At 46.3% G+C, this 23,049-nt stretch overlaps 1 protein-coding gene across 2 annotated transcripts in view; it reads right to left on the minus strand.

Annotated features, from left to right (window-relative positions):
- Positions 1 to 23,049, minus strand: part of LOC138666953 (oocyte zinc finger protein XlCOF7.1-like) — a 46,008-nt gene that overhangs the window by 17,836 nt on the left and 5,123 nt on the right. Inside the window, exons 2-6 of one of the 2 annotated variants that reach the window (XM_069755157.1) lie at positions 1,122 to 1,271; positions 813 to 992; positions 613 to 736; positions 431 to 528; positions 142 to 232 (exon numbers count right to left, since the gene is read on the minus strand). In XM_069755157.1, the coding sequence (XP_069611258.1) occupies positions 142 to 232; positions 431 to 528; positions 613 to 736; positions 813 to 992; positions 1,122 to 1,199 (571 nt within the window). In that variant the 5' untranslated portion in view covers positions 1,200 to 1,271. Of the gene's footprint in view, positions 1 to 141; positions 233 to 430; positions 529 to 612; positions 737 to 812; positions 993 to 1,121; positions 1,272 to 23,049 lie in introns of those variants that run through there. The other variant, XM_069755158.1, reaches the window with a different exon arrangement.

Genomic DNA, 23,049 nt, shown 5'->3' on the forward strand with positions numbered 1-23,049 from the left:
TTTGGATGGAGGAGATTGTTGTGGTCTAGAGGCAAAATGGTGATCATGGTAATACAGCCGGACTACACCACCGATAAAGCAGCCACAGCCAGTGACTGAGAAGAATCTGTGACTTCTCTGCATTTAGTGGTTACTACTCACCTGGGTAGTCATATGTAGGAATCTCCTCTTTACACCGCTCATCACCCCTCACATATGTATCTGTAGTATTAATATGGGTCAGATCTTTATCCTGAAACAAATATTGTAAAAGTCACAGACAGATGGAGAAGTCACATCTATGATCAGCTCTAATCCTGCCATCTCCACCATTCTCATTACACAAATATAAATCATACAATACTTGGGGATAAAACAAGACTGAGCATAAGACGTTCACAGCCGTCTACACATCATAGGGGAGGTCTCATGACACCTTCTCTCCATCTACCTGATGATTCTGAGGAACATTGGGATCTTCTTGTTTACAGTCCTGTGGAAGAAGAGTACGGGGACATCTCTCTGGTGTTGTCATCTTACTGGATAGATCTGGAGGAAAAACATACAGGGACTGAATTCATTCTTTACATACAGATAAATTATAGGCCGTGTGTATTTAGTCCTGTCTATTACCTGGTGACGTGAGGGACTGGGGAACCTCCATCATGACGTCCATGTACAGATCTTTGTGTCCTTCTAAATACTCCCACTCCTCCATGGAGAAATAGACGGCGACATCCTGACACCTTATAGGAACCTGACACATACAATGATACCGTCATCCCCCCGATCCCTTCATACTGAATAATTTCCAGCATTCCCAGCAGTGTCACCTCTCCAGTTAGCAACTCAATCATCTTGTAGAGGATTTCTAGGATCTTCTGGTCATTGATGTCCTCATGTATCAGGGGGTGAGGTGGAGGCCCCGTGATTGGGCTCAGGGGTCTTCTGCATCCTTCAGACACAGGGTCCTGACAGCGCTCAGTAGAGGTCTTCTTCACTACTGTGTAATCCTGGTTATGGAGAGACACATTAATAAATCTCACTACAGACATTTCCAGAGTCCTCACCTCTCCAGTTCTGTCCATCTGTTATTCCCACAGATGAGAATGATGTAATGTGACGTCATCAGAATCTCTCACCTCTCCAGTAAGCCGGAAGAGGATCTCTAGGGTGAGGTGTAATATCCTCTCCGCCATCTTTTCTCTGTCCATATCCATCTTTGATGGGCAAATCAGGAAAATTCTCTTATATAGAAGATCTTCACTGAGAGGATCCGATATTGTAGAGACCTGAATGAGAAGAATATGAGCCGATGTAACATCATAAAAATCCTGTGTAATAATACAATTACTGGAGATAATAAAGGAAACATATGAGGAGATTTATCATTTAAATCAACGGCATTTTTTAAATCCAGCCTTGCTAAAGCTCACAGCTGGGGGCTGGTATTCTCAGGCTGGTAAGAGGTCATTGAAATAGGCCCCCCAGCCTTAAAATAGCAGTCCGCAGCTGCCCTATTAGTCACACTAGCGAGTTTTACGGACATATGAGAGGCGCAAAAACTACGTATTGCACACGGACCAATGATTCTCTATGGGGCAGCTCCTATCTGCCGTATATTTCCCTGCCGTATTTCACGGGCGTAGAAAATCGCAGCATACTGCGTTTGTCAACGTATGGAGCAAAAAATCTGCCAATGAAAGTCAATGGGGGCGAGAAAAATACGGATTACACATGGACTAACAGTGTGACTTGCGAGAAACTTGTGTTTCTTGGTGTTCTATAGAAAAGCCGGTAAGGCTACATTCACATTTGGGTCGTGCACCGCTGCGTCGGTGATGCAACGCACAACGCAATTAAAAACACACGCAAAAACGCTGCGTTTTGCGACGCATGCATCGTTTTTTGCCGAAATTTGGACGCAAGAAAAATGCAACTTGTTGCGTTTTCTGCACCCGACGCTTACGGAAAAAAAAACGCATGCATCGCACAACGCAGCACAACGCATGTCCATGCGTCCCCCATGTTAAATATAGGGGCGCATGACGCATGCGTCGCCCGACGCAAACACGCAAAACGCTAATGTGAACGTAGCCTAATTCAGTGCGGTGTACAGTAAAATCACACTGACAGGTTTTATTAGAATAGATAGAATAAATGTCTACACATAGTATAGGTATATATATATATATATATATATATATATATATATATATATATTTCATAAAACGCTAGGTAGCAGAAAAGCCGGCAATTCAATTGCCGGCTTTTCCTATCTCCTACCCAAACCCGACAGAATATGAGACATGGTTAACATACAGTAAACCATTTCATATCCCTTATTTTTTTACATATTCCTCACTAATAATGTTCCAAGTGTCTGTGTGCAAAATTTGGAGGCTCTAGCTGTTAAAATAAAGGGTTAAATCACGGAAAAAATTGGCGTGGACTGAGGGAAGATATTAATAGCCTAGAGAGGGACCATGGTTATTGGTTTCCCCCCCTGGCTAAAAACATATGCCCCCAGCCACCCCAGAAAAGGCAGATCTGTAAGATGGGATGGGATATTAATATTAATAACTAATCCATGTCTGGGGGCTAGTATTCAACCTGGACGGTGCCAATATGTGACTGCCCTGGCTGAAAATCACTGGTGAATGAGATGCTGAGAGCACAGCATCATTGACCAGAGTGACATCATCACTGGCATTTTCCCATGGTCCTGAGGTCACCAAAGTTCAGCCCGGCCTCCATGATGTCACCGTTGGTGAATGATGCTGCGCTAACAGCCGGGACGGTCGCATCTTGGCACCGTGAAGGTTGAAAACTATTTAGCCCCCCAGACATGGATTACGGCGTGGGACAGAACGATGGACAGGTATGGTATATTGTTTGTTTTTTATTTTATTTTTATTACAAGAGAATGAGGGCTTCGCTGGCATTAGGGGATGCAGTAAGTATGATTTAATTGAGATTAATAAAAGGTGTCTGTGTAATTTTTTCAAATAAAGGACTTTAGTCTGGCTGTGTCTTTATTTACCATACAATTATAGGATTAGTAATGGGTGGGTGTCTTATAGACACCTCTCCATTACTAAGCCGTGGGCTTGATGTCACCTAACAATACAAAGGTGACATCAACCCCACAATTATTACCCCACTTGTCACCGCTACAGGGCAAGTGGGAAGAGCTAGGCAAAGTGCTAGAAAAGGTGCATCTAATAGATGCAGCTTTTCGGGCAGCTGCGGGCTGCTGTTTTGAGGCTGGGAGGCCTATATCCTTCTCCCCTCTGTGAGTTCCCTGGTGTGTAACAAGATTACATTTGTGGTTAAAACATTTCCCACATTCTGAACAGGAAAAAGGCTTCTCCCCTGTGTGAGTTCTATGGTGCTGAGCAAAATCTGATTTGTTTTTAAAACATTTCCCACATTCTGAACATGAATAAGGCTTCTCCCCTGTGTGGATTCTCTGGTGCTTAACCAAATCTGATTTTCGGATAAAACATTTCCCACATTCTGAACATGAATAAGGCTTCTCCCCTGTGTGAATTCTCTGGTGCTTAACCCCTCTCTGACCTTAGACGTACTATCCCGTTGAGGTGACCTGGGCCTATCTGACCATTGACGGGATAGTACATCCAGCCGATCAGCCGCGCTCACGGGGGGAGTGCGGCCTATCGCGGCCGGGTGTCAGCTGATTACCACAGCTGCCATCCGACACATTAACCCCCAGAACACTGTGATCAAACATGATCGCAGCGTTCCGGCGGCATAGGGAAGCAACGCACAGGGAGAAGGATCCCTGCGTGCTTCCCTGAGACCTAGAACAACTATACTAATAAAGTTTATATTCTTTATAATTGATGACGTCATGTATTAACTCTATAGTTAAGTAAATAAGGCAGCACACTGCAGCGCTAGAACATACAAACTTGAAATACGAAATTTGAACTGCATTACTGCACTAGAAATATGAAAAATGAGAGCGTTTAGCGCATAAAAATGGCCAATTTTATATGTACCTGGTAGCCCCTTTACGGCATCTCTCTTATACCAGGTCCTACGCTTGCCTTACCTCGCTGAGAATAAAGGTCTCCATCTGAATGGGTACATGTGAAACCTCTTCCTAGACTAAAATTCTCTCTCTCTCTATGGAGGGGTATTGGACCTGCTGTAATTAAAACACCTGTGGCTAGGAGGCGGAGTGCACGATCAGAAGGCTAGAGAATATATTTCAAAAACGCCAACTCGTATATAGTTAAGTAAATTTTTGAAATGTATTCTCTAGCCTTCTGATCGTGCACGTCAAGTTTGTATGTTCTAGCGCTGCAGTGTGCTGCCTTATTTACTTAACTATATACGAGTTGGCGACTCTAGGTTCAGCACCTGTTCACACTGAGTCTATGTTTGGATGAAAAACACCAAAAAAGGACACGTTCAAGAAAAAACACCAAAAAACAGGCAAAGATGCTTACCTGTCTAAATAAGCCTCAATACAAATGCACAAGCAGGGTGCAGCGGACCCAAACAAAATAGCAAATGCACAGGTGCAATACCTAATGAAACAGCCAGCCTTCAATAAGGGTTTGGCCGTGTGGTACACCAATGCACTAAGATAAAATACTCTGTATGTGGCGTGTTCACACAAGGAATACAAAGCGTCTGGCTACAGCCTATTAATGACGCCATATGGCGGGCTGCCCAGTGCTAAAATGCATCCCGTGCGAACAGAGGCCACAGTGTACAGAACAATTTGGGCCCAGCTGCACCCTGCAAAAAATATACGTGCAAAAAAAACAAATATATGTAAGGTATTAGTTGATATTAGGGCCATAATATGGAAGCTGGCAACCCACGCCAAGGGTCCTTACGTATTGCCAGTCCTACTCTATTGCACCTGTGCATTTGCTATTTTGTTTGGGTCCGCTGCACCCTGCTTGTGCATTTGTATTGAGGCCTATTTAGACAGGTAAGCATCTTTGCCTGTTTTTTGGTGTCTATGTTTGGATGTGCAGGTCAGGTTTTTGAAATGTATTCTCTAGCCTTCTGATCGTGCACTCCGCCTCCTAGCCACAGGTGTTTTAATTACAGCAGGTCCAATACCCCTCCACAGTGAGAGAGAATTTGAGTCCAAGGAGAGGTTTCACATGTACCCATTCAGATGGAGACGTTTATTCTCAGCGAGGTAAGGCAAGCGTAGGACCTGGTATAAGAGAGATGCCGTAAAGGGGCTACCAGGTACACATAAAATTGGCCATTTTTATGCACTAAACGCTCTCATTTTTCATATTTCTAGTGCAGTAATGCAGTTCAAATTTCGTATTTCAAGTTTGTATGTTCTAGCGCTGCAGTGTGCTGCCTTATTTACTTAACTATATACGAGTTGGCGACTCTAGGTTCAGCACCTGTTCACACTGAGTCTATGTTTGGATGTGCAGGTCAGGTTTTTGAAATGTATTAACTCTATAGGCTCAAATGGAGAGTCTGTTAAAGCTGACAAGACTAGTCTCAAGGAGGAAGTCTTTTTATAGTTATCGGTCTAGATCTTGACGCCGCTCTAACAAATCTTGTTATTCAAGGGTTGGCAGCTATATTTTCACTGTACAATGCTCCTAGAGCCGCTATCTGTACTTTTACAGTACTCACTGAGAGGCCCAGATCTAGACCCTTCTGTAGGAATTCTAATATCTCAGCAATTGGAACCCCATCCTGTAATTTTATCCTGGATATGGATACATTTTTTTTTTTTACATGTCTTGCCTTAGATTTCAGTGGTTACAGTTTTCCTACTTTTCCTTAATGTTTATCCGAAAACCCTCTTTCCTTCAGTAGTGACCTTTCAAATTCCATGCTGTTAGGTGGAGTTTCTCTGACTGAGGGTGGAACACCGGTCCCTGTGATAGGAGGTCCAGCAGATCCGGAAGAACCCAGGGATTGGTGATCGATAGCATTCTCAGCCAGGAGAACCAGGCTCTTTTGGACCAAAGGGGGGCTATTAGAAAGAGTCTTGCCCCATCCTGCCTGATTTTTCGTAGAACTGCTGGGATGAGGATTAGTGGGGGAAACGCATATGCAAGGCCTTGTGTCCAGGGAATCATGAACGCATCTAGCGCTCGACGGCCCCCCTTGAGTCTAGAGAACAAAAAAGCTTTCAATTTTCTGTTGTCTATATTGGCAAAAAGGTCTATTACAGGAATTGCCCAAAGCGCTGTGATCTGATCGAAAATGCATTGAGTTAATGCCCATTCTCCCTGTTTTAATTGGGTACAGCTCAGGAAATCTGCTTTCTGATTCTCTACTCCTTTTATATGCAGCGCAGAGGGATAGTAGGTTGTTTTCTACTAAGCTGAAGATTTCGGAGGTGGCCGTCATTAGGGCTCGAGACCTGGTCCCCCCTTGGTGGTTCAGGTGGGCTACTACAGTCTGATTGTCCGAAAATACTTGGACATGATGCCCCCCGTAGGCTGTGGAGGAAAGATAATACGGCACGGCCCACTGCCCAGAGTTCTTTTTGGTTTGAGGAAGACTCGAGTTCCTGACCTGTCCAAACTCCCTGAGTGACCCTGTTGTTCAGGTGAACTCACCACCCCGTGGAGCTTGCGTTTGTGGTAACTATTTGAGATACTTCTATTACCCAAGGGATCCCTTTTGCTAGGTTGTTGGGATCCATCCACCAGGCTAGGGAATGAATAGTGGCTGAACTTAGAGTCATGTGGTTTTCTAGGTCACCTCTTCGAGAAGCCTGATTTTTCAAAACATCCCATTGGAGGTCTCTCGTGTGAAGTTGTGCCCATTGGACCGCTGGGAGGCAGGCAGAAAGGGACCTCAATAACGACATCGCCCTTCTTAGGCTACTTTCACACTAGCGTCGGAATCTGCCCGTCGCAATGCGTCGGGCCGAGATTCCAACGCTGTTGTTGTTCGTCCTTCGTTTTCGAAGATGACCATGACTTCAGGGTTAGAAGAGAATTAATAGTTATGGGTCCGGAGGTGGCTGATGAGTCCAATCCGGGCCCTGAAGGTTCGCCCACATACTTGACATACGAAAGCAGATGTGGTCAGTACACCAGATTCTGCTTGTGCCTTGCATACAGCACACTTTCTTTTTGCGTCACAGATTTTCCTATCTTCAGCTGCATGTGCTCCTGAGGTGATCCTGCCCCGCCAACCTGGACGATCCAGGGCAAGCTCTTCCCATTCATTGGTGTTGACTTCCAGGTTTTTGAGAGACACCTTAAGGCAGTCTTTATAGCGCTTCTCCTGCCCCCCAACTGCTCGCTTTCCTTGGCACAGTTCTCCGTACAGCAGTTGTTTCGGTAGTCGGCTGTCCGGCATTCGGACCACATGTCCAGCCCACCTGGCTTGGACTTTCAGCAGGAGAGTGTAAACGCTGCAGAGCCCAGTTTGTTCCAGAATTGCCGTGTCTGGGACATTGTCTTGCCACCTGATGTGGAGGAGTCTGCGGAGGCAACTCATGTGGAAATGATTAAGCTGTTTAGCCTGCCGGCTGTACACTGTCCAGGTCTCGCTAGCATAAAGAAGTGTGGTGAGGACCACCGCGCAGTAGACCTTCAGCTTGGTGGTAAGGCTGAGTCCCCTTCGTTCCCAGACGTTCTTACGCAGTCTCCCGAAGGCGGCACTGGCTTTGGCGATTCTGTTGTTAACCTCAGCGTCTATGGTTACTTCACGGGAAAGTGTGCTGCCTAAGTAGGTGAAGTTATTGACTGCTTTGAGGTTTTGCTCCTTCACCGTGATACGTGGCTCCTTGTACAGTTTTCTAGGAGCCGGTTGATACATAACTTCGATTTTTCTAATGTTGATCTCGAGACCAAAACTGTCGCAGGCTTGCGAAAAACAGTCCATTTCATGCTGCATCTGCTGTTCCGTGCTAGCGTTAAGTGCACAGTCATCAGCAAATAGTAATTCACGGATAACAGTCTCATGCACTTTCGTAACCGCCTTCAGGCGTTTTGGGTTGAATAGCTTGCCATCAGTCCTGTACCTAACCTGGATTCCATCTTCACAGTTGTTAAAGGCATCACTTAACATTGCAGAGAACAGCATACTGAACAGGGTTGGAGCCAGCACACAGCCTTGTTTTACGCCATTTGTTACTGGCAAAGCCTCAGATAAGTCTCCATCGTTCAGAACCTTCACCAACATGCCATCATGGAACTGCCGGATGACTGAGATGAACTTGCTCGGGCAGCCAAATTTTGCCATGATCTTCCACAGGCCATCTCTACTGACTGTGTCAAAAGCCTTGGTCAAATCAACAAAAGTTACATAAAGGTCACGGTGTTGCTCCTGGCACTTTTCCTGAAGTTGACATGCTGAAAAGACCATATCTACTGTTCCACGTTTAGCACGGAAACCACACTGGCTTTCGGGTAATAGTCCTTGCTCAAGGTGATGTAAAAGGCGGTTGAGCAAGACACGAGCCAATATCTTGCCTGCAGTGGACAGAAGGGAGATGCCTCGATGGTTGTCACAAGATTGGCGATTACCTTTCCTCTTGTATATGTGGAATATGCTGGCATCTTTCATCTGTTGTGGAACCTGTTCCTTTGTCCACATATATTGGAATAGTTTGGTCACCGTTTGCATCAGAACAGGGCCGCCAGATTTATATACCTCAGCAGGTATAGCATCATTTCCGGGTGCTTTTCCACAAGAAAGTTGTTTTACTGCTTTCCTGACTTCATCTCCACTTGGAAGAACATCAAGCTCCTTGTTGATTTCTACCTGGGGCAGGCGAGCAATAGCCTCATCATTGATATTGGCAGGGCGATTAAGAATATTATTAAAATGCTCAGCCCACCGTTCCAGAATTTGTTTCCTTTCTGTCAGCAGCTTAGTTCCATCTGCGTTAAGCAGAGATGAAGAGCTTGATGACTGGGGTCCATATACAGCTTTGAGCGCATCGTAGAAGCGTTTCTGGTCATGGGTATCTGCATAGCCCTGAATTTCGTCGGCCTTCTTGCTAAACCAGATATCCTGCATCTCGTGTAGCTTGATTTGTACCTTTCTTTTTATGTTGGTAAAGGCACCTTTCTTCGCTAACGATGTGGGGTCATTTTGGTACACCTTATACCGCTGATGTTTCTCTTCTAGGAGTGTCTTTATTTCCTCGTCGTTTTCATCGAACCAGTCTTGATTATTTCTGGTTGCTGATCCAAGATGCTCCAGAGCAGTATTATAAACAGCATCTCTCAGAATTGTCCACTGTTCCTCAACGCCAATCTCCTCTGCCTGTAGTATATTTAACAGTCTGCCATCAAGGTCATTGGCAAATTCCCTTGCAATTCTTTTATTTTGCAGCTTATAGATATTCAGCCTCTTTGTCATTTTCTGCCCTTGGGGTCTCCTCGCAGGCAGGATGCGGAGCCTGCACTTAGACACAATGAGGCGATGGTCAGTCCAGCAGTCTGCACCACACACTCTAAAGTCCATCTCATCCCTTTTCCTGGCAATGATGTAATCAATGAGATGCCAATGCCTCGAGCGTGGGTGCATCCATGATGTCTTCTTGCGGGTGGGTAAGCGGAATAAAGTGTTGGTGATGACAAGGTCATGAGTGGCACACATCTTGAGGAGCAGCAGGCCATTACTGTTACACTTGCCAGTGCCGTGTCTCCCAATGACCCCTTCCCAGTTTTGATGGTCTGTTCCCACTCTGGCATTAAAGTCTCCAAGTATAATGAGCTTGTCTGCCTGTGGGATTGCTGAAATAAGTGTGTCAAGTTCATCATAGAACTTATCTTTAGTGTCATCCGGATTAGTCATCGTGGGAGCATAGGCACTGATCAGAGTCGCGCGTTTCTTGTTTGTAAGTGGGAGCTGAAATGTCATCAGACGGTCGTTGATGCCCTCCGGAAGCCAGGTAAGTTTACGAGCAAGATGAGTTTTGATAGCAAATCCCACGCCTGCTTCTCGTTTTTCAGTGCTGCCTCGACCACTCCAGAAGAATGTATATCCACCACCATGCTCTGTCAATTGACCCTTGTCTGCCAGGCGTGTTTCGCTGAGAGCTGCTATATCAACCTCAACTCGCACGACGGTTGCTACGTGTGGCAATGCGTCGCAAATGTTAATCTATGGGGCAAAAAAAAAAAAAGTTTTTTGCCATAAACGACGCATTGAGACGTATTGCAAAAAACGCCAGTTAGAAAGTAGCCTTAGGGTCATAGAAGGGTTTGAGCAGGCTTTCGACACCAGATTTACTATCTTTTGCTTTTTCTGAACTGGGAGGCGCTATTCTTGTGTTGTGGAGTCCAATGTTAGACCCAAAAATTCCTGAACTCTGATTGGGTTTAGTTTTGATTTTTGTAAGTTTAGGAGCCAGCTTAATTTTGTTAGAGTGTTTATCACTATGTCGCAGTGTTGTTGGCAACGTTGGGCCGAATTGCTCACAGAAAAGCAGCTAGAAGAGCATAACCCAATAGGATAAAACGTAACTTTTACTGTTTATATTAAAAAGGTGGACAAAACAATACAACGAATTGCTCACAATCAAAAAGTCGTCCAAGTATGGGACTATCAATATGTCTTTTTCTCTCAGATGGGCCATCATTTCCGCTATCAGTTTGGTAAATATGCGGGGTGCGACTGATATGCCAAAGGGAAGGGCTCTGTATTGGTATTCGCTTATTTCTCCTTTCATGGCCACTGCTAGTCTGAGGAATTTTTTAAGAGTTTTTGTGGATGGGGATGTGACAATATGCGTCGCTGATATCCTACACTATCATGAAACAGTTTGGAAACAGATTTTTGATCGTTGATTTGATCGATTCCATTTTGAATTTTTGATTCCTCACATAACTGTTTAGCTTCCGTAAGTTTATTATCCTCCAGAAGGATCCATCTGGCTTTGGAACTAGGAATAGTGGGGAATAGAATCCCTTCCCTTTCTCCAGTAGGGGAACTTCCTGTATAACAGCTTTGTCCATGAGTTTTATAATTTCTTGTTCTAGGGCCTCTTGTTGTTGGGGGCAGGGCCGCCATCAGGGCATTACAGCCATTACTACTGTATGGGACCCGATGAGCTGAAGCAAAAAGGGGGGCCTGCACACGCTGGCAGCCCGGTCTGGGTGGGCCCCCCTCTTTTTGCTAATGCTCATCGGGTCCCTGGGATATTTTGTTTAAAGCTGTCGCAGACCAGTTATACCTACAGCGTTGTTAATGTATACGGCAGAGAGAAATGGGCAGTGTACCTTTAATTTGCGGGGCCCGGGTGCATCATGGTTCTGACGTCACGTTACATACTGTGAGCACTTCCTCATTCTGGAGGAGTCACGTGTGGCGTGTGTTGTCGTTGGGCGGGCTGAGGCAGAGAGCAGGAGAAGTGAGGAGACTGCATCCAGTGAGAAGAGGCTTCGGGTGGCTGCATCTGCCGGCGCCAATTCAGGTTTCTCCTCCTCCCCTGTCTGGCAGTTGTGCAGCTCTGTGCTCTTAGTCACGGAAAACTGTCACTCCAGTCCTGACATCTATACAGGACAGCAAGGAGCAAATAATGGGATGTATTATAATACAGGGGTAGCATGGGGTCTCTGCTGTGCTAATAGGTGGGAGATGAGGGATGGAGCAGCTGCAGGGAAGTTATTGATGAAGGAGAGGTAATGGACCCCAAATTATAAAACACAAGAAACTTTATCCATATTTTACTTTGTTCTAAACATCTACTATATAATTGTCTAAGGGTCACTTCCGTCTGTCCGTCTGTCTGTCACGGTTATTCATTCGCTGATTGGTCTCGCCAGCTGCCTGTCATGGCTGCCGCGACCTATCAGCGACAGGCACAGTCCGGAAGAAAATGGCCGCTCCTTACTCCCCGCAGTCAGTGCCTGTCGCCCGCATACTCCCCTCCGGTCACCGCTAACACAGGGTTAATGCCGGCGGTAACGGACCGCGTTATGTCGCGGGTAACGCACCCCGTTACCGCCACTAGTAACCCTGTGTGTCCCCAACCTTTTACTATTGATGCTGCCTATGCGGCATCAATAGTAAAAAAAAAAGTAATGTTAAAAATAGTAAAAAAAAAATAAAAAAAAACCTGCTATACTCGCCCTCCGTTGTCCGCTCGCGCCTGCCGACATCTTCCTTTCCCAGCGATGCTTTGCGAAATTACCCAGAAGATCTAGCAGTCTCACGAGACCGCTAAGTCATCAGGGTAATTTCGCAAAGCATCCTGGGAACGGAAGATGGCGGCAGCCGTGCACCCATCGGCACAGCGCCTTTGGATCCCAGGAGGCGGACAGACGGGACGCTGAGGAGCAGCGACCAGAATGGTGAGTATGTTCAACTACAAGGGGCCCTCGGATCGTTACGTGAGTATGTTTATTTTTTAACCTGTGACATACGTGGCTCGGTAATATACTACGTGGCTCTGTGCTGTATACTACGTGGCTGGGCAATATACTACGTGGCTGGGCAATATACTACGTGACTGGGCAATATACTACGTGGCTCTGTGCTGTATACTACGTCACTGGGCAATACACTACGTGGCTCTGTGCTGTATACTACGTCACTGGGCAATATACTACGTGGCTCCGTGCTGTATACTACGTCACTGGGCAATATACTACGTGGCTCCATGCTGTATACTACGTCACTGGGCAATATACTACGTGGCTCCGTGCTGTATACTACGTCACTGGGCAATATACTACGTGGCTCTGTGCTGTATACTACGTCACTGGGCAATATACTACGTGGCTCCGTGCTGTATACTATGTCACTGGGCAATATACTACGTGGCTCCGTGCTGTATACTATGTTGCTGTGCAATATACTACGTGACTGGGCAATATACTACGTAACTGGGCAATATACTACTATGTGCTATTATTCAGTCACTATGTGGTGGTAATATGTGGTCTGGTCATGTTGTGTTGGTATTTGTCCCTTGTATGTGGTATTATAGGTCACTATGTGGTGGTAATATCTGATCTGGACATGGTGCTGTGGTATTTGGCCCTTGTATGTGATATTGTTCGGTCACTGTGGTGGTAATATGTGGTCTGGACATGGTGTGGCGGTATTTGTCCCTTGTATGTGGTATTATAGGTCACTATGTGTTGGTAATATGGTGTCTGGTCATGGTGCGGTGGTATTTGTCCTTTGTATGTGATATTATTGGTCATTTTAAACACAGAAAAATAAATACAAATATACCTAAATTGTATTAGATATTTTCACAAATGTTTAGTAAGTTACAGCAGAGTAGGGCTCGGCAAAAGGAGTGGGCCTTGTCATGGTGACAGACTAAAAAATCTTTTGGCCAAAACAAAAGCTGCTGTAAATGTGTGATTGTCGAGGACATGGTGCAGAAGTGGAGTTTTTCCAAGAGAGACTGGTAGGACTGTGGAAGGTTGGAGTGGTGGAGGCGGGGCTGGTGTGGAGCCTGGGCGGAGTCTGAAGGGGCCCCAAAAATTTTGTTAGTATGGGGCCCCAAAATTCCTAGTGGCAGCCCTGGTTGGGGGGGAGGACCTCAGCGGAGTTAGTACATAATTTTGGGGAGGAAGGGAAATAAAGTCTATCCGAAGCCCCGATTCTATTAAGCTCAGTATCCAGGGGCTGGTTGAGATTTTTTCTCAGGCCGGGAGGAACTGAGACAATCTCCCTCCCACCCTGGAGGAGCTGTCACTTGGGAGTTTTTTTTCTCTCAAGTGGAATTGCCAAAAAAAGGAACCCCCTATCTCTCCTTTTCCCTTCATCCCATCTGCTCTGCTCCCTCGGGTCTTTCTTCTTGTCCCCTGCTTTTTGTAAGATATCCAGAGTTTCCCCGAATAAAAATTTGCCTTCACATGGGATCGAGCAAAGTTTCTGCTTGGTTTGCAAATCACCCGGTCAACTCTTTAGCCATAATGTTCAACGAGCTGCGTTTGAAAGGGCTGCTGATTTAGATGCGAGTTTAACCGAGTTGGCCGAAGAGTCTGCTAGAAGGGCCGCTGCCCCTCTTATCATAGGGATAGAGTCTAGCACCTTATTTCTGGACACCCCATCCCTCAGTTGTTTCTCTAAATTATCAACCCAAATCATTGGGACCTAGAGGTGCATGCAGCTGCTATTGCTGGTCTTAAACATCCTCCTGCTGATTCCCAGGCCCCTTTAAGAAAGGTATCAGCTCTTTTATCAAGGGGATCCTTTAGGGTACCCATAGCCTCAAAAGGTAGTGCAAACTTCTTTGAGGCCTTAGCCACCGCAACATCAAGTTTGGGGGCTTTATCCCATGAAGTAGATGCCTCCTCCTCAAAGGGATATTTTCTTTTAAGGATCCAGCACCCCCATAGACGATCTTACTGCCTCCACTAGTGCGTCGACTTTGTCTAGGGGAAAGCAATGACGACCTCCGCTTCCATTGTCAGAAGAAGAGCAGGAGGAGTCCCGTGTATCTGAGTCTCCACTTTTGGAGCTAGAGGAATCAGAGTGGAAATAGGGTATAGGTGTTTTTTCCCCCCAAAAAAAATCGCCATTTATCCGGATTATTCCGCTGCAGTTCAGAAGCAGCGGATGAAGTTTACTGGAGTCAAGCGATGACTGAGGGAGCTGGGAGTGTAGTATTCAGTGATGTTTCCCGCAAAGCTGAGACTGGTGGCTTTTAATAAGACCCACTTTTTTTTTTACACCAGAGGACGATACCCAGTGGATTGATACTTATGAGAAAAAGCTTAAGGGGATGGGCGACTGACATTTCGGCGAGATCCGGTTGGGAATTGTTTTCTCTGTCGCTGGCAGAGGGTTTTGCACTTGTTAGCATTGGTTAAAGAGTTGAGCAACTGCTGAGGGTTTTGCTGGGCCATATTGAGGGACCGGCCGGAGGGGACAGTACCGTCTACTAAGTAGGGGGGAGGAGGTCTATGCCGGGTACTATAAATGCCGGCTATGCTGGGTACTTTTTCTACATGTTCATATAAGTTGGAATGTTAGGATACAATAAAACGAACAGTTGGGGGAAATTCTGATGGTTATGGCAGCGGGACGCGAACGGAGAGGGTTACGTAAGGGAGAGTGTTCGCAGTGGGCAGTGGAGCCCCACTCTTGATGAGAGGAAGAATGCGTTACATTGGGGGGGTTAGGGGGCTAGGTTGGGAGGGGGCAGGGGGGGAGGGGTTGGACAGCTCATACTTGGGAAACTGGATACTATGAGGGATGATGAGCCACATGATGGGGGATCGAAGAAAAATATTGAGTTGGAATGTGAGAGGTCTGGCGGATAAAACCCGGCGGGCGGCAAGTCTGCAATATGTTAGAGAACAGAAGGTCTCAATGATATGCCTGCTGGAGACACATTTAGTGCGGGAGAGGGTGAATGTATTGAATAGGCGCTGGATACAGAGGGCGTATCATTCTACTTTCTCTACGTACTCTAGGGGTGTGTCTGTGTTAATACCTGTGGGGGTGCAGTATAAAGAGGTAATGGTACAGGAGGATGTGGATGGTCAGTATGTGGTGGTGAAATGTAAAATAAATGGAGTGTTGATGTGTATAGCGGCAATGTATATTCCGCCCCCATACTCAAGCAAGAAAATAAGAGAGGTGCTGGAGAGGGTGGAGCGTTGGGGTCCGTTACCATTTTTAATTATTGGTTATCTTAGTATATGTGATGACTTTTGGGATAAAAATAAAGACTCCCAGAATAGGACGGTGGGACATATCACTACGTTTGGGACCTATGTTCGGGAAGTAGGTATGATTGATTTATGGAGAGTTAGACATGTTGGGGAAAGGGGGTATTCATGTTATTCACCAGCTCATGGTACTTTGTCCAGGATCGACTTGGCGCTGGGTAACCGTTTGCTGGATACGATGGTAGGGGATGTGAGATATTTGCCTAGGGCTCTCTCAGACCATAGTCCAGTTGAGGTGGAGTTTTCGACCGGTGGGGACACAGACCGGGAGCAGGAGGGAGTGGAAAATTCACCCTAATTGGCTGCACAGTATAGATCTGGAAAAGATAAAGCAGGAGTTGGTGGAATTTTTTGAGATAAATGAGGTTAGTGTAGACACTCTTACTGTGTGAGAAACCATGAAGGCGTACTTAAGAGGGCTGAGGTTTGTGGATATTAGCAGGTGTAAGCGGAAATCGAGAGAAGCAGAGAGGTTGGCGATTGAGGGGCTGAGGATAGCTGAGGATGAGATAGTAATAATGGGTAGTCCGGAGGATGGGAGGAGGTTAAAGGCAGCTCAGAGTCAGCTGGAAGAAGTTTTGTTGGGTAAGGCTGAAAGGAAGAGGGAATTCATGAACCTGGCTTATTATCAGGAGGGCAAATCTGTGGGTCATATGCTGTCGCTGGTGGCTTCTGCCCAGAGAAATACTTCTTTTGTCCATTCTTTGGTGTCAGGGAGTGGTGTGGCTGTCTCTGGGACTCCAGAGATTTTAGAGGTTTTTGCGGATTTTTATGCGGACTTATATTCCTCTCGGGTGGATGGGTCGATGGAGGGCACGGTGGCGTTCCTTGAGGAATTGGAGCTCCCGAGGCTGAGTGAGACAGATAGAGAGGACTTGGAGGCTCCCATCACGGAGGAGGAGTTGGTCGGGCATTGCAATCTATGGCCAATGGAAAGGCACCTGGTGTAGATGGATTTCCTGCCGAAATTTAAAAAAATTTGGGGGAAGTGCTGATCCCTAGATTAAAGGCGGTCCTAGAGAAGGCTAGGAGTAGAGGAAGTCTCCCGGCATCCATGCGAGAGGCCATAATAGTGGTGATTCCTAAGGAGGGGAAAGACTTGAGACAGCCGGATTCATATCGGCCAATCTCCTTGCTCACTATAGATGTTAAACTCCTGCCTAAGGTGTTGGCAATGAGGTTGACGAGTGTCATTTCCGGCCTGGTGCACTCAGACCAGTCTGGCTTTATGCCTGATAGGTCCACTGCGATCAACTTACAGAGGCTATTTATGAATTTGCAACTCAGATCCGATAAATGTGGCCAGAGAGTCATTGCATCTTTAGACGCCCATAAGGCGTTCGACAGTGTGGAGTGGGGGTATCTCTGGCAAGTGTTGCGGAGTATGGGGTTTGGCCCGCAGTTCGTATCTTGGATTCGGCTGATGTACTCGATGCCGATGGCCAGGGTCAGGGTGAACGGGGAGTTATCACGGACCATACAATTAGCTAAAGGGACGAGGCAGGGGTGTCCGCTCTCTCCTCTTCTATTTGCTCTGGCTGTGGAACCACTGGCTGCTAAGCTTCGACGGACTGATGAGGTGTCTGGGTTTAAGTATGGGATGACTGAAGAAAGGGTGGCGTTGTATGCGGATGACATTCTGCTATTTCTGGCTGACCCGGTTGCGTCCTTGGAGGGAGCCATTGGGATTATTGAACGATTCAGCTCGGTGTCAGGACTAAAGATAAACTGGAGTAAGTCTTATCAAAATGATTCTGATGCCGAAAATGCTGTATATTCTTCATAATTCGCCAGTTTGGATACCACGCGGGAAATTTAGACAGATTAACTCTCTGTTTAGGAATTTGATATGGGGGAGACAACATCTGCGTATCAAACTGGAGACACTTCAGCGACCCAAGGAATATGGGGGCCTGGCACTGCCTAACCCTGAAATATATTTTCTTGCAGTCCAAAGTCAGCATCTAAAGGGCTGGGCGCATGAAGGGTCATCTGGAGCGGTACAGCAGTTGATGGAAGCGGTGACAAAAAGAAGGCCAGTGGTACAATGTTTGGAGGATGGATCCCTGGGGGCTCTGGGGAAATTATACCCGACTGTATTGTTGATATGTAGGCTGTGGGGTAGGCTGAGACATATACGTGGGATTACGGACTTGACTAGATTCTCACTGCTATGGCATAACAATAATTTACAGGAGTTTGAGGCGTTGGGGGTATTGACAGAATGGCAGGTCAAAGGGATTCAGTACGTGTATCAAATAGTTGAGCGAAATGAATTGAAATCCTTTTCCCAATTGCAGGCGGAATTTGGTCTTGGGCCTGCGGGGGAATATCAGTATTTGCGGATGAGGCATGCTTTTGGAGCTCAGAATAGGGACGGAGGTATTAGAATTCAAAGGGATATAGTGCTAGAATATGTGTATAATGAAGGGACTACTGGGGGGGTATTTCTACTTTGTATAAAGACCTGTTATATACTTTCCTATTGGCGTTTCCAATAATGGCGAGAGCTAAGTGGGAGAGGGATCTGGGTCCAATGGATAACGAGACTTGGGAATCGGTGCTAGAATGTGTCCCATGACTGTCACTGAGCGAACCGTATAGGCTGTCACAGCTTTATGTAATACATAGGGTTTATAGGTCTCCAATAGTGCTATATAAGGCAGGTTTGCGTGATGATTCTGAGTGCCCGAGGTGTAAATCTACAGATGCTGATATATTTCATATGATGTGGACGTGTCCGAGACTGGCTGCCTTTTGGTTGGTAGTTTTGAGTCGTATGGAAGGTGCGTATGGATGCACGGTGCCAAGAGACCCGGTGGTGTGCTTGTTGGGATGCGTGGATGAGATTGGAGTGGATAACAACCTGAAGATAGCTATTGCCAGACTGTTGTACATGACTAGAAAGGTAATAGCGCAAAATTGGATCAGGGAAGAACCGCCTTCAAGAATAGAATTCCTCCAGTATGTGAAACAAGGCCTGGCACTGGAAAAGGGGTTCTATAAGAAGAGAGGGAAAGTTGAAGTGTTCAATAAACTATGGTCTCCGTGGATTGCCATGGGATAGGGGTATTATAGAAATTGAGTGAATTAGGGTCCCAAATTGAAGGCAATGTAACATGTGGCTTACATTATTGGCTGAGGGATTAGTTACTCTACGGTTTTAATGATGGAGTTGTTAAGCAAGGTGAGCTGTCTTGTTGGGTGGGGGCGGGGGACGTTGGGATTGAAGGGGGTTGTTTGAAGGGGAAAACTTTGCAATGAAAATGAGAATGTAACATGTCAATTATCTTGTTATTCTTAATAAAAATCTATTTGAAACAAAAAAAAGTGACTAAACAGACTTTCTGTCACCTCCATAAGGGGGCACTTTTCTGTGTTTGTCAGAACTGTCTGAGGATTATTAAAGGTGACAGTTTCCACCAATTAGAAGGGACACCTATGGATATTGGAGTCTTTACCTGCTGTTTTTTTAATAAATAGTATCCTATACACAAGCTCCACACATTACACGTGTAAAGCACCACTTGCACAGACATCCCCAGGGTTTTTGAAAGATAAAATAAAAATGGCCCATTCGTCAAGACGGTATTCACCAGAGGAGGCATACGCTTTCCTTGCCTCCAAGACGGATTCAGCCAGTGAGGAAGATTCCACATTCCTTTAGTCCTCCTCATCTAGTTAGGAATGAACCCCAACAAGGCACCCTAGGACCCAGGCAACCCCTCCAACAATCAATCCTATATAGATTGCATCTCCCGAAAATTATCAGCCCATTATTCCGGATTTGATCAGCAGCTAAGGAATCCAGTTTGACACCACTGGTCTCACTGAAATTTAATTCTTTAAATTCTTTTTCAGTGAAAAAATAATAAATCTTATGGTGGCCCAGGCAAACTTGTATGCCCATCTATTTTTCACCCAAAATCCCACGTCATCATACATCAGATGGGCCCCTGTAGATGCAGCAGAGGTGATGACATTTTGGGGAATTGTGCAGCATTCGGGCATAATCCAAAAACCAGAGCTTCGGCAATACTGGAGTACTGATATTCTCTACAGTACCAATATTCTGTATGGCCATAAGAAGTACACGATTTGAAGAGATCCAAAAATGGTTGCATTATGGTGATAATGCGCAGTGTCCTCCCCGAGATGATCCAAGCTTTGATAATCTATATAAAATTAGGCCAGTGGTTGAACACTTCAGTAGAAAATTTGCTGAGGCGTACAACCTCCAATGGGACATCACTATAAATGAATCTCTGGTTCATTTCAAAGGGAGGCTAAAATTTCAACAATACCTGCCAAGTAAAAGGGCCAGGTATGGAATTAAACTGTACAAATTGTACGAGAGTACCCTAGGGTAAACACACAGATTTAGGGTCTACAAGGGAAAAGACACCCAGATTACCTGGGGGTGAGTGGGAAAATTGTGTGGGAATTGATGCACCCACTGCTGGATAAGGGTTATCACCTCCACATTGATAACTTTCACATCATCCCCCTCTTCAAGACCCTCTCTGCGAGAGGTAAAGTTGCCTGCGGCACCATGCGAAAAAAATCAGAGAGACCTGCCTAAGCCACTAAATGGGCAAACGCAGAGAAAAGGCGAAAGCCGAGCCCAATGCAGCGACAACATGCTGGTGGTCAATTATAAGGACAAAAGGGATGTCCTTATCTGCACCACCATACACCGTGACAACAGCTCCCTTGTCACTGTTCGTGGTACCACAACACAAGTCCCAAAGCCAGATTGTAACTTGGATTACAATCGGTACATGGGTGGTGCAGAACTCTCAGATTAGGTCCTCAAACTCTACAATGCCATAAGAAAAGTCAAAGTATTGTACAAAAAATTGGCTGTGCACACTGTATAGATGATGTGATGCAGCCGGACAGTCACAGTAACGCCAGTAGCCAACATGGCTACGGTATTACCGTGTATGGCGGGCAATCCCCGCATGTTTATTGGCTGGGAACTGGAGCATGGCTCTCCATCACCTGCGATACTCACTCCAGTAACAAGCCTGTCCGAGCTCCCGATGCCGGATCGTGTAGTGGAGAGCGGCTCACTCATCACTAGTATCTACACTATTGTGCTGGAACAGAACCAGGAGAGAAATAATTGCATTTTGTGAGAACTTCTTTAGGCTTCTGTCCTCTCATCCTGCAGTTGTCTGAATGGATCTAATGTGGGCTTGGGAACCAGCTAAGCCGCATTCTGTCCACAGCTGTTATGCAGTAGTGTAGCTACCGGGGGGGGCAGAGGGAGTGGTCACCCTGGGCCCCGTGCTCTGAAGGGGCCCACCCGGAGCTACGCTACTGTAACTGTATTGGCGTGCACAGCATGCCCATACAGTTACATTCTGCAGCAGTGCAGGGACAATCGATCTCCCAGCTCTGCCGCCCAGCCGCTTTGGGGCTCTTGAGCAGGCGGGGGGCCTGGTGCCATCAGCGGGCCCCCCATGCCCGTTATCGCAAGTTCAACTGTATTGGCTAGATTCCGATACAGCTAACCGCATTGATGAGAGAAGGAGCGTTACGGTCCCTCTCCCATTATCCCCCTCTCAGCGTCTGATATCACTATTGCCGACACTGACAGGGGGTCACAATGACATCACCACCTAGAGCAGCTGCTCAGAGCAGCGGAGGAACCAGGAAGAAAGGGGAGTATTGGTTCAATTTTTCAATGGGGCTGAATTATGCTATAAAGGCTGCCTATGGGGGTTCATTATTTTAAGGTCTGCATTATACTATAGAGCAGGGGTCCCGAACTTGTAGCTCGGGAACCACATGTGGCTCGCGGTCCCATGAATTGTGGCTCGCGACTGTCTGCCAGCTTGATACATTAGCTCCAGGTCCAGCAAACAGGTGTGAAGAGTACATTTAAAAATGGTGAATTTTTGGGTAGCCCTGCACAGAAGAGCACATCTGGATTCACATATACTGGTCTTAGGGGTTTAGAGGTGTTTTAGGTATGGAGGATTACCTGTTAGAGGTTCTTGAAGCTGGATGCCACAGTGTGTTGTCAGTCCTTGATGGGAGAATACTGAATTGGGGCATTGTGGTAACCCCTGGATCTCAGTGTAATGCTTTGGAATTATTTCTGTCGAAAAGCTTGGGTTATCATTGAACCCGTAATGGGGGCTTTGCTTGACACTACATTGAGGGGGACAGGAGCAGGATGTTGCTCGCGACCCACTGTCAAGAGCTGAATGAAGCTCGCGACCCTCTCTCAGTACTGAATGTGGCTCTCTAGGTCAAAAAGGCTGGGTACCACTGCTATAGAGGCTACCTATGGAGGTGCATCATATTAAGGGCTGCATTATACTATAGAGGCTGCCTATGGTGGTTGTGGCGTTGCGCCTACTGTTTGTGTTGGGCAACACTCGCTTGGCAGTGGATTAACGTAGTCAGGCACAGCTTTTTTCACACAAAACAGTCCATATGGTTTATTGAAATGTCATAAACCGCTCCGTAAGCCAGGTTGCATATCAACGGCTTACACATAGTCCATTACTTCATCACGCATGGATTTACAAAGCATTCATTAGTCAAGCCTGTCTCTCTCCAGTCACCGAGTGACCGCGCAGTTCAGTAACTGTCCTTTGTCAGTGCATATACAGTAGTTCTTTTCCCATACCCGGGGTTACTTCTCAGGAGCTCCGCTCCACAAGCTGACTCCTTGTGAGTCTTGGCTTCGCCAACACAGAAGCTGTCTCAGACTCTGCAGGTACATGGTCTCACCAGGTGCTTCCAGGAAGTCTCCACTCACAGGAGCTTCCAACACCGACCATCCAGGTCCACGGTCTCTCCACGTGCTCTTCAGGAAGTCTCCACTCGCTGGAGCTTCCAACATAGACCTGACCTCTTTCAGGACCAACAACACAGACCACTCAGGTCCATACACTCTGACAATGTGACCAGACCTCAGTCACATTATATGGTTGTAACCACCCCCCATGGATGGGCGGTGCATGTGTGGTTAGTCAATTCCCACCCAGCTCTTTGACTAACCCCATAAGCCCCCCCTTATAAGTAAACACACAAAAATTTGTGAAACTATAAGTCCCAGCATAACCGTATCATTTTGGGTTTACAGCGCAGAGAAACATACCAGCCATTTTCAATAATGCAAGTCCCTAATTCACCATCAGAATTGTGCCTCCAAGTGCATCTTGAAGCGCACACACAGCGCCCATTAGCTGTTACAGGGGTCACTGCATCACAGGGTGCATTATATTAAAGGTTGCATTATACTATAGAGGCTGCCAACGGGGGTGCATTATGTTAGAGGCTGAATTATGCTATAGAGGCTGCCTATGAGGATGCATTATGTTAGAGGCTGAATTATGCTATAGAGGCTGCCTATGGGGGTGCATTATATTAGGGGCTGAATTATGTAAAGGCTGCCTATGGGGGCGCATTATAT

Source organism: Ranitomeya imitator, chromosome 2 (genome assembly GCF_032444005.1).
Source record: "Ranitomeya imitator isolate aRanImi1 chromosome 2, aRanImi1.pri, whole genome shotgun sequence".
Taxonomy (NCBI): Eukaryota; Metazoa; Chordata; class Amphibia; order Anura; family Dendrobatidae; genus Ranitomeya; species Ranitomeya imitator.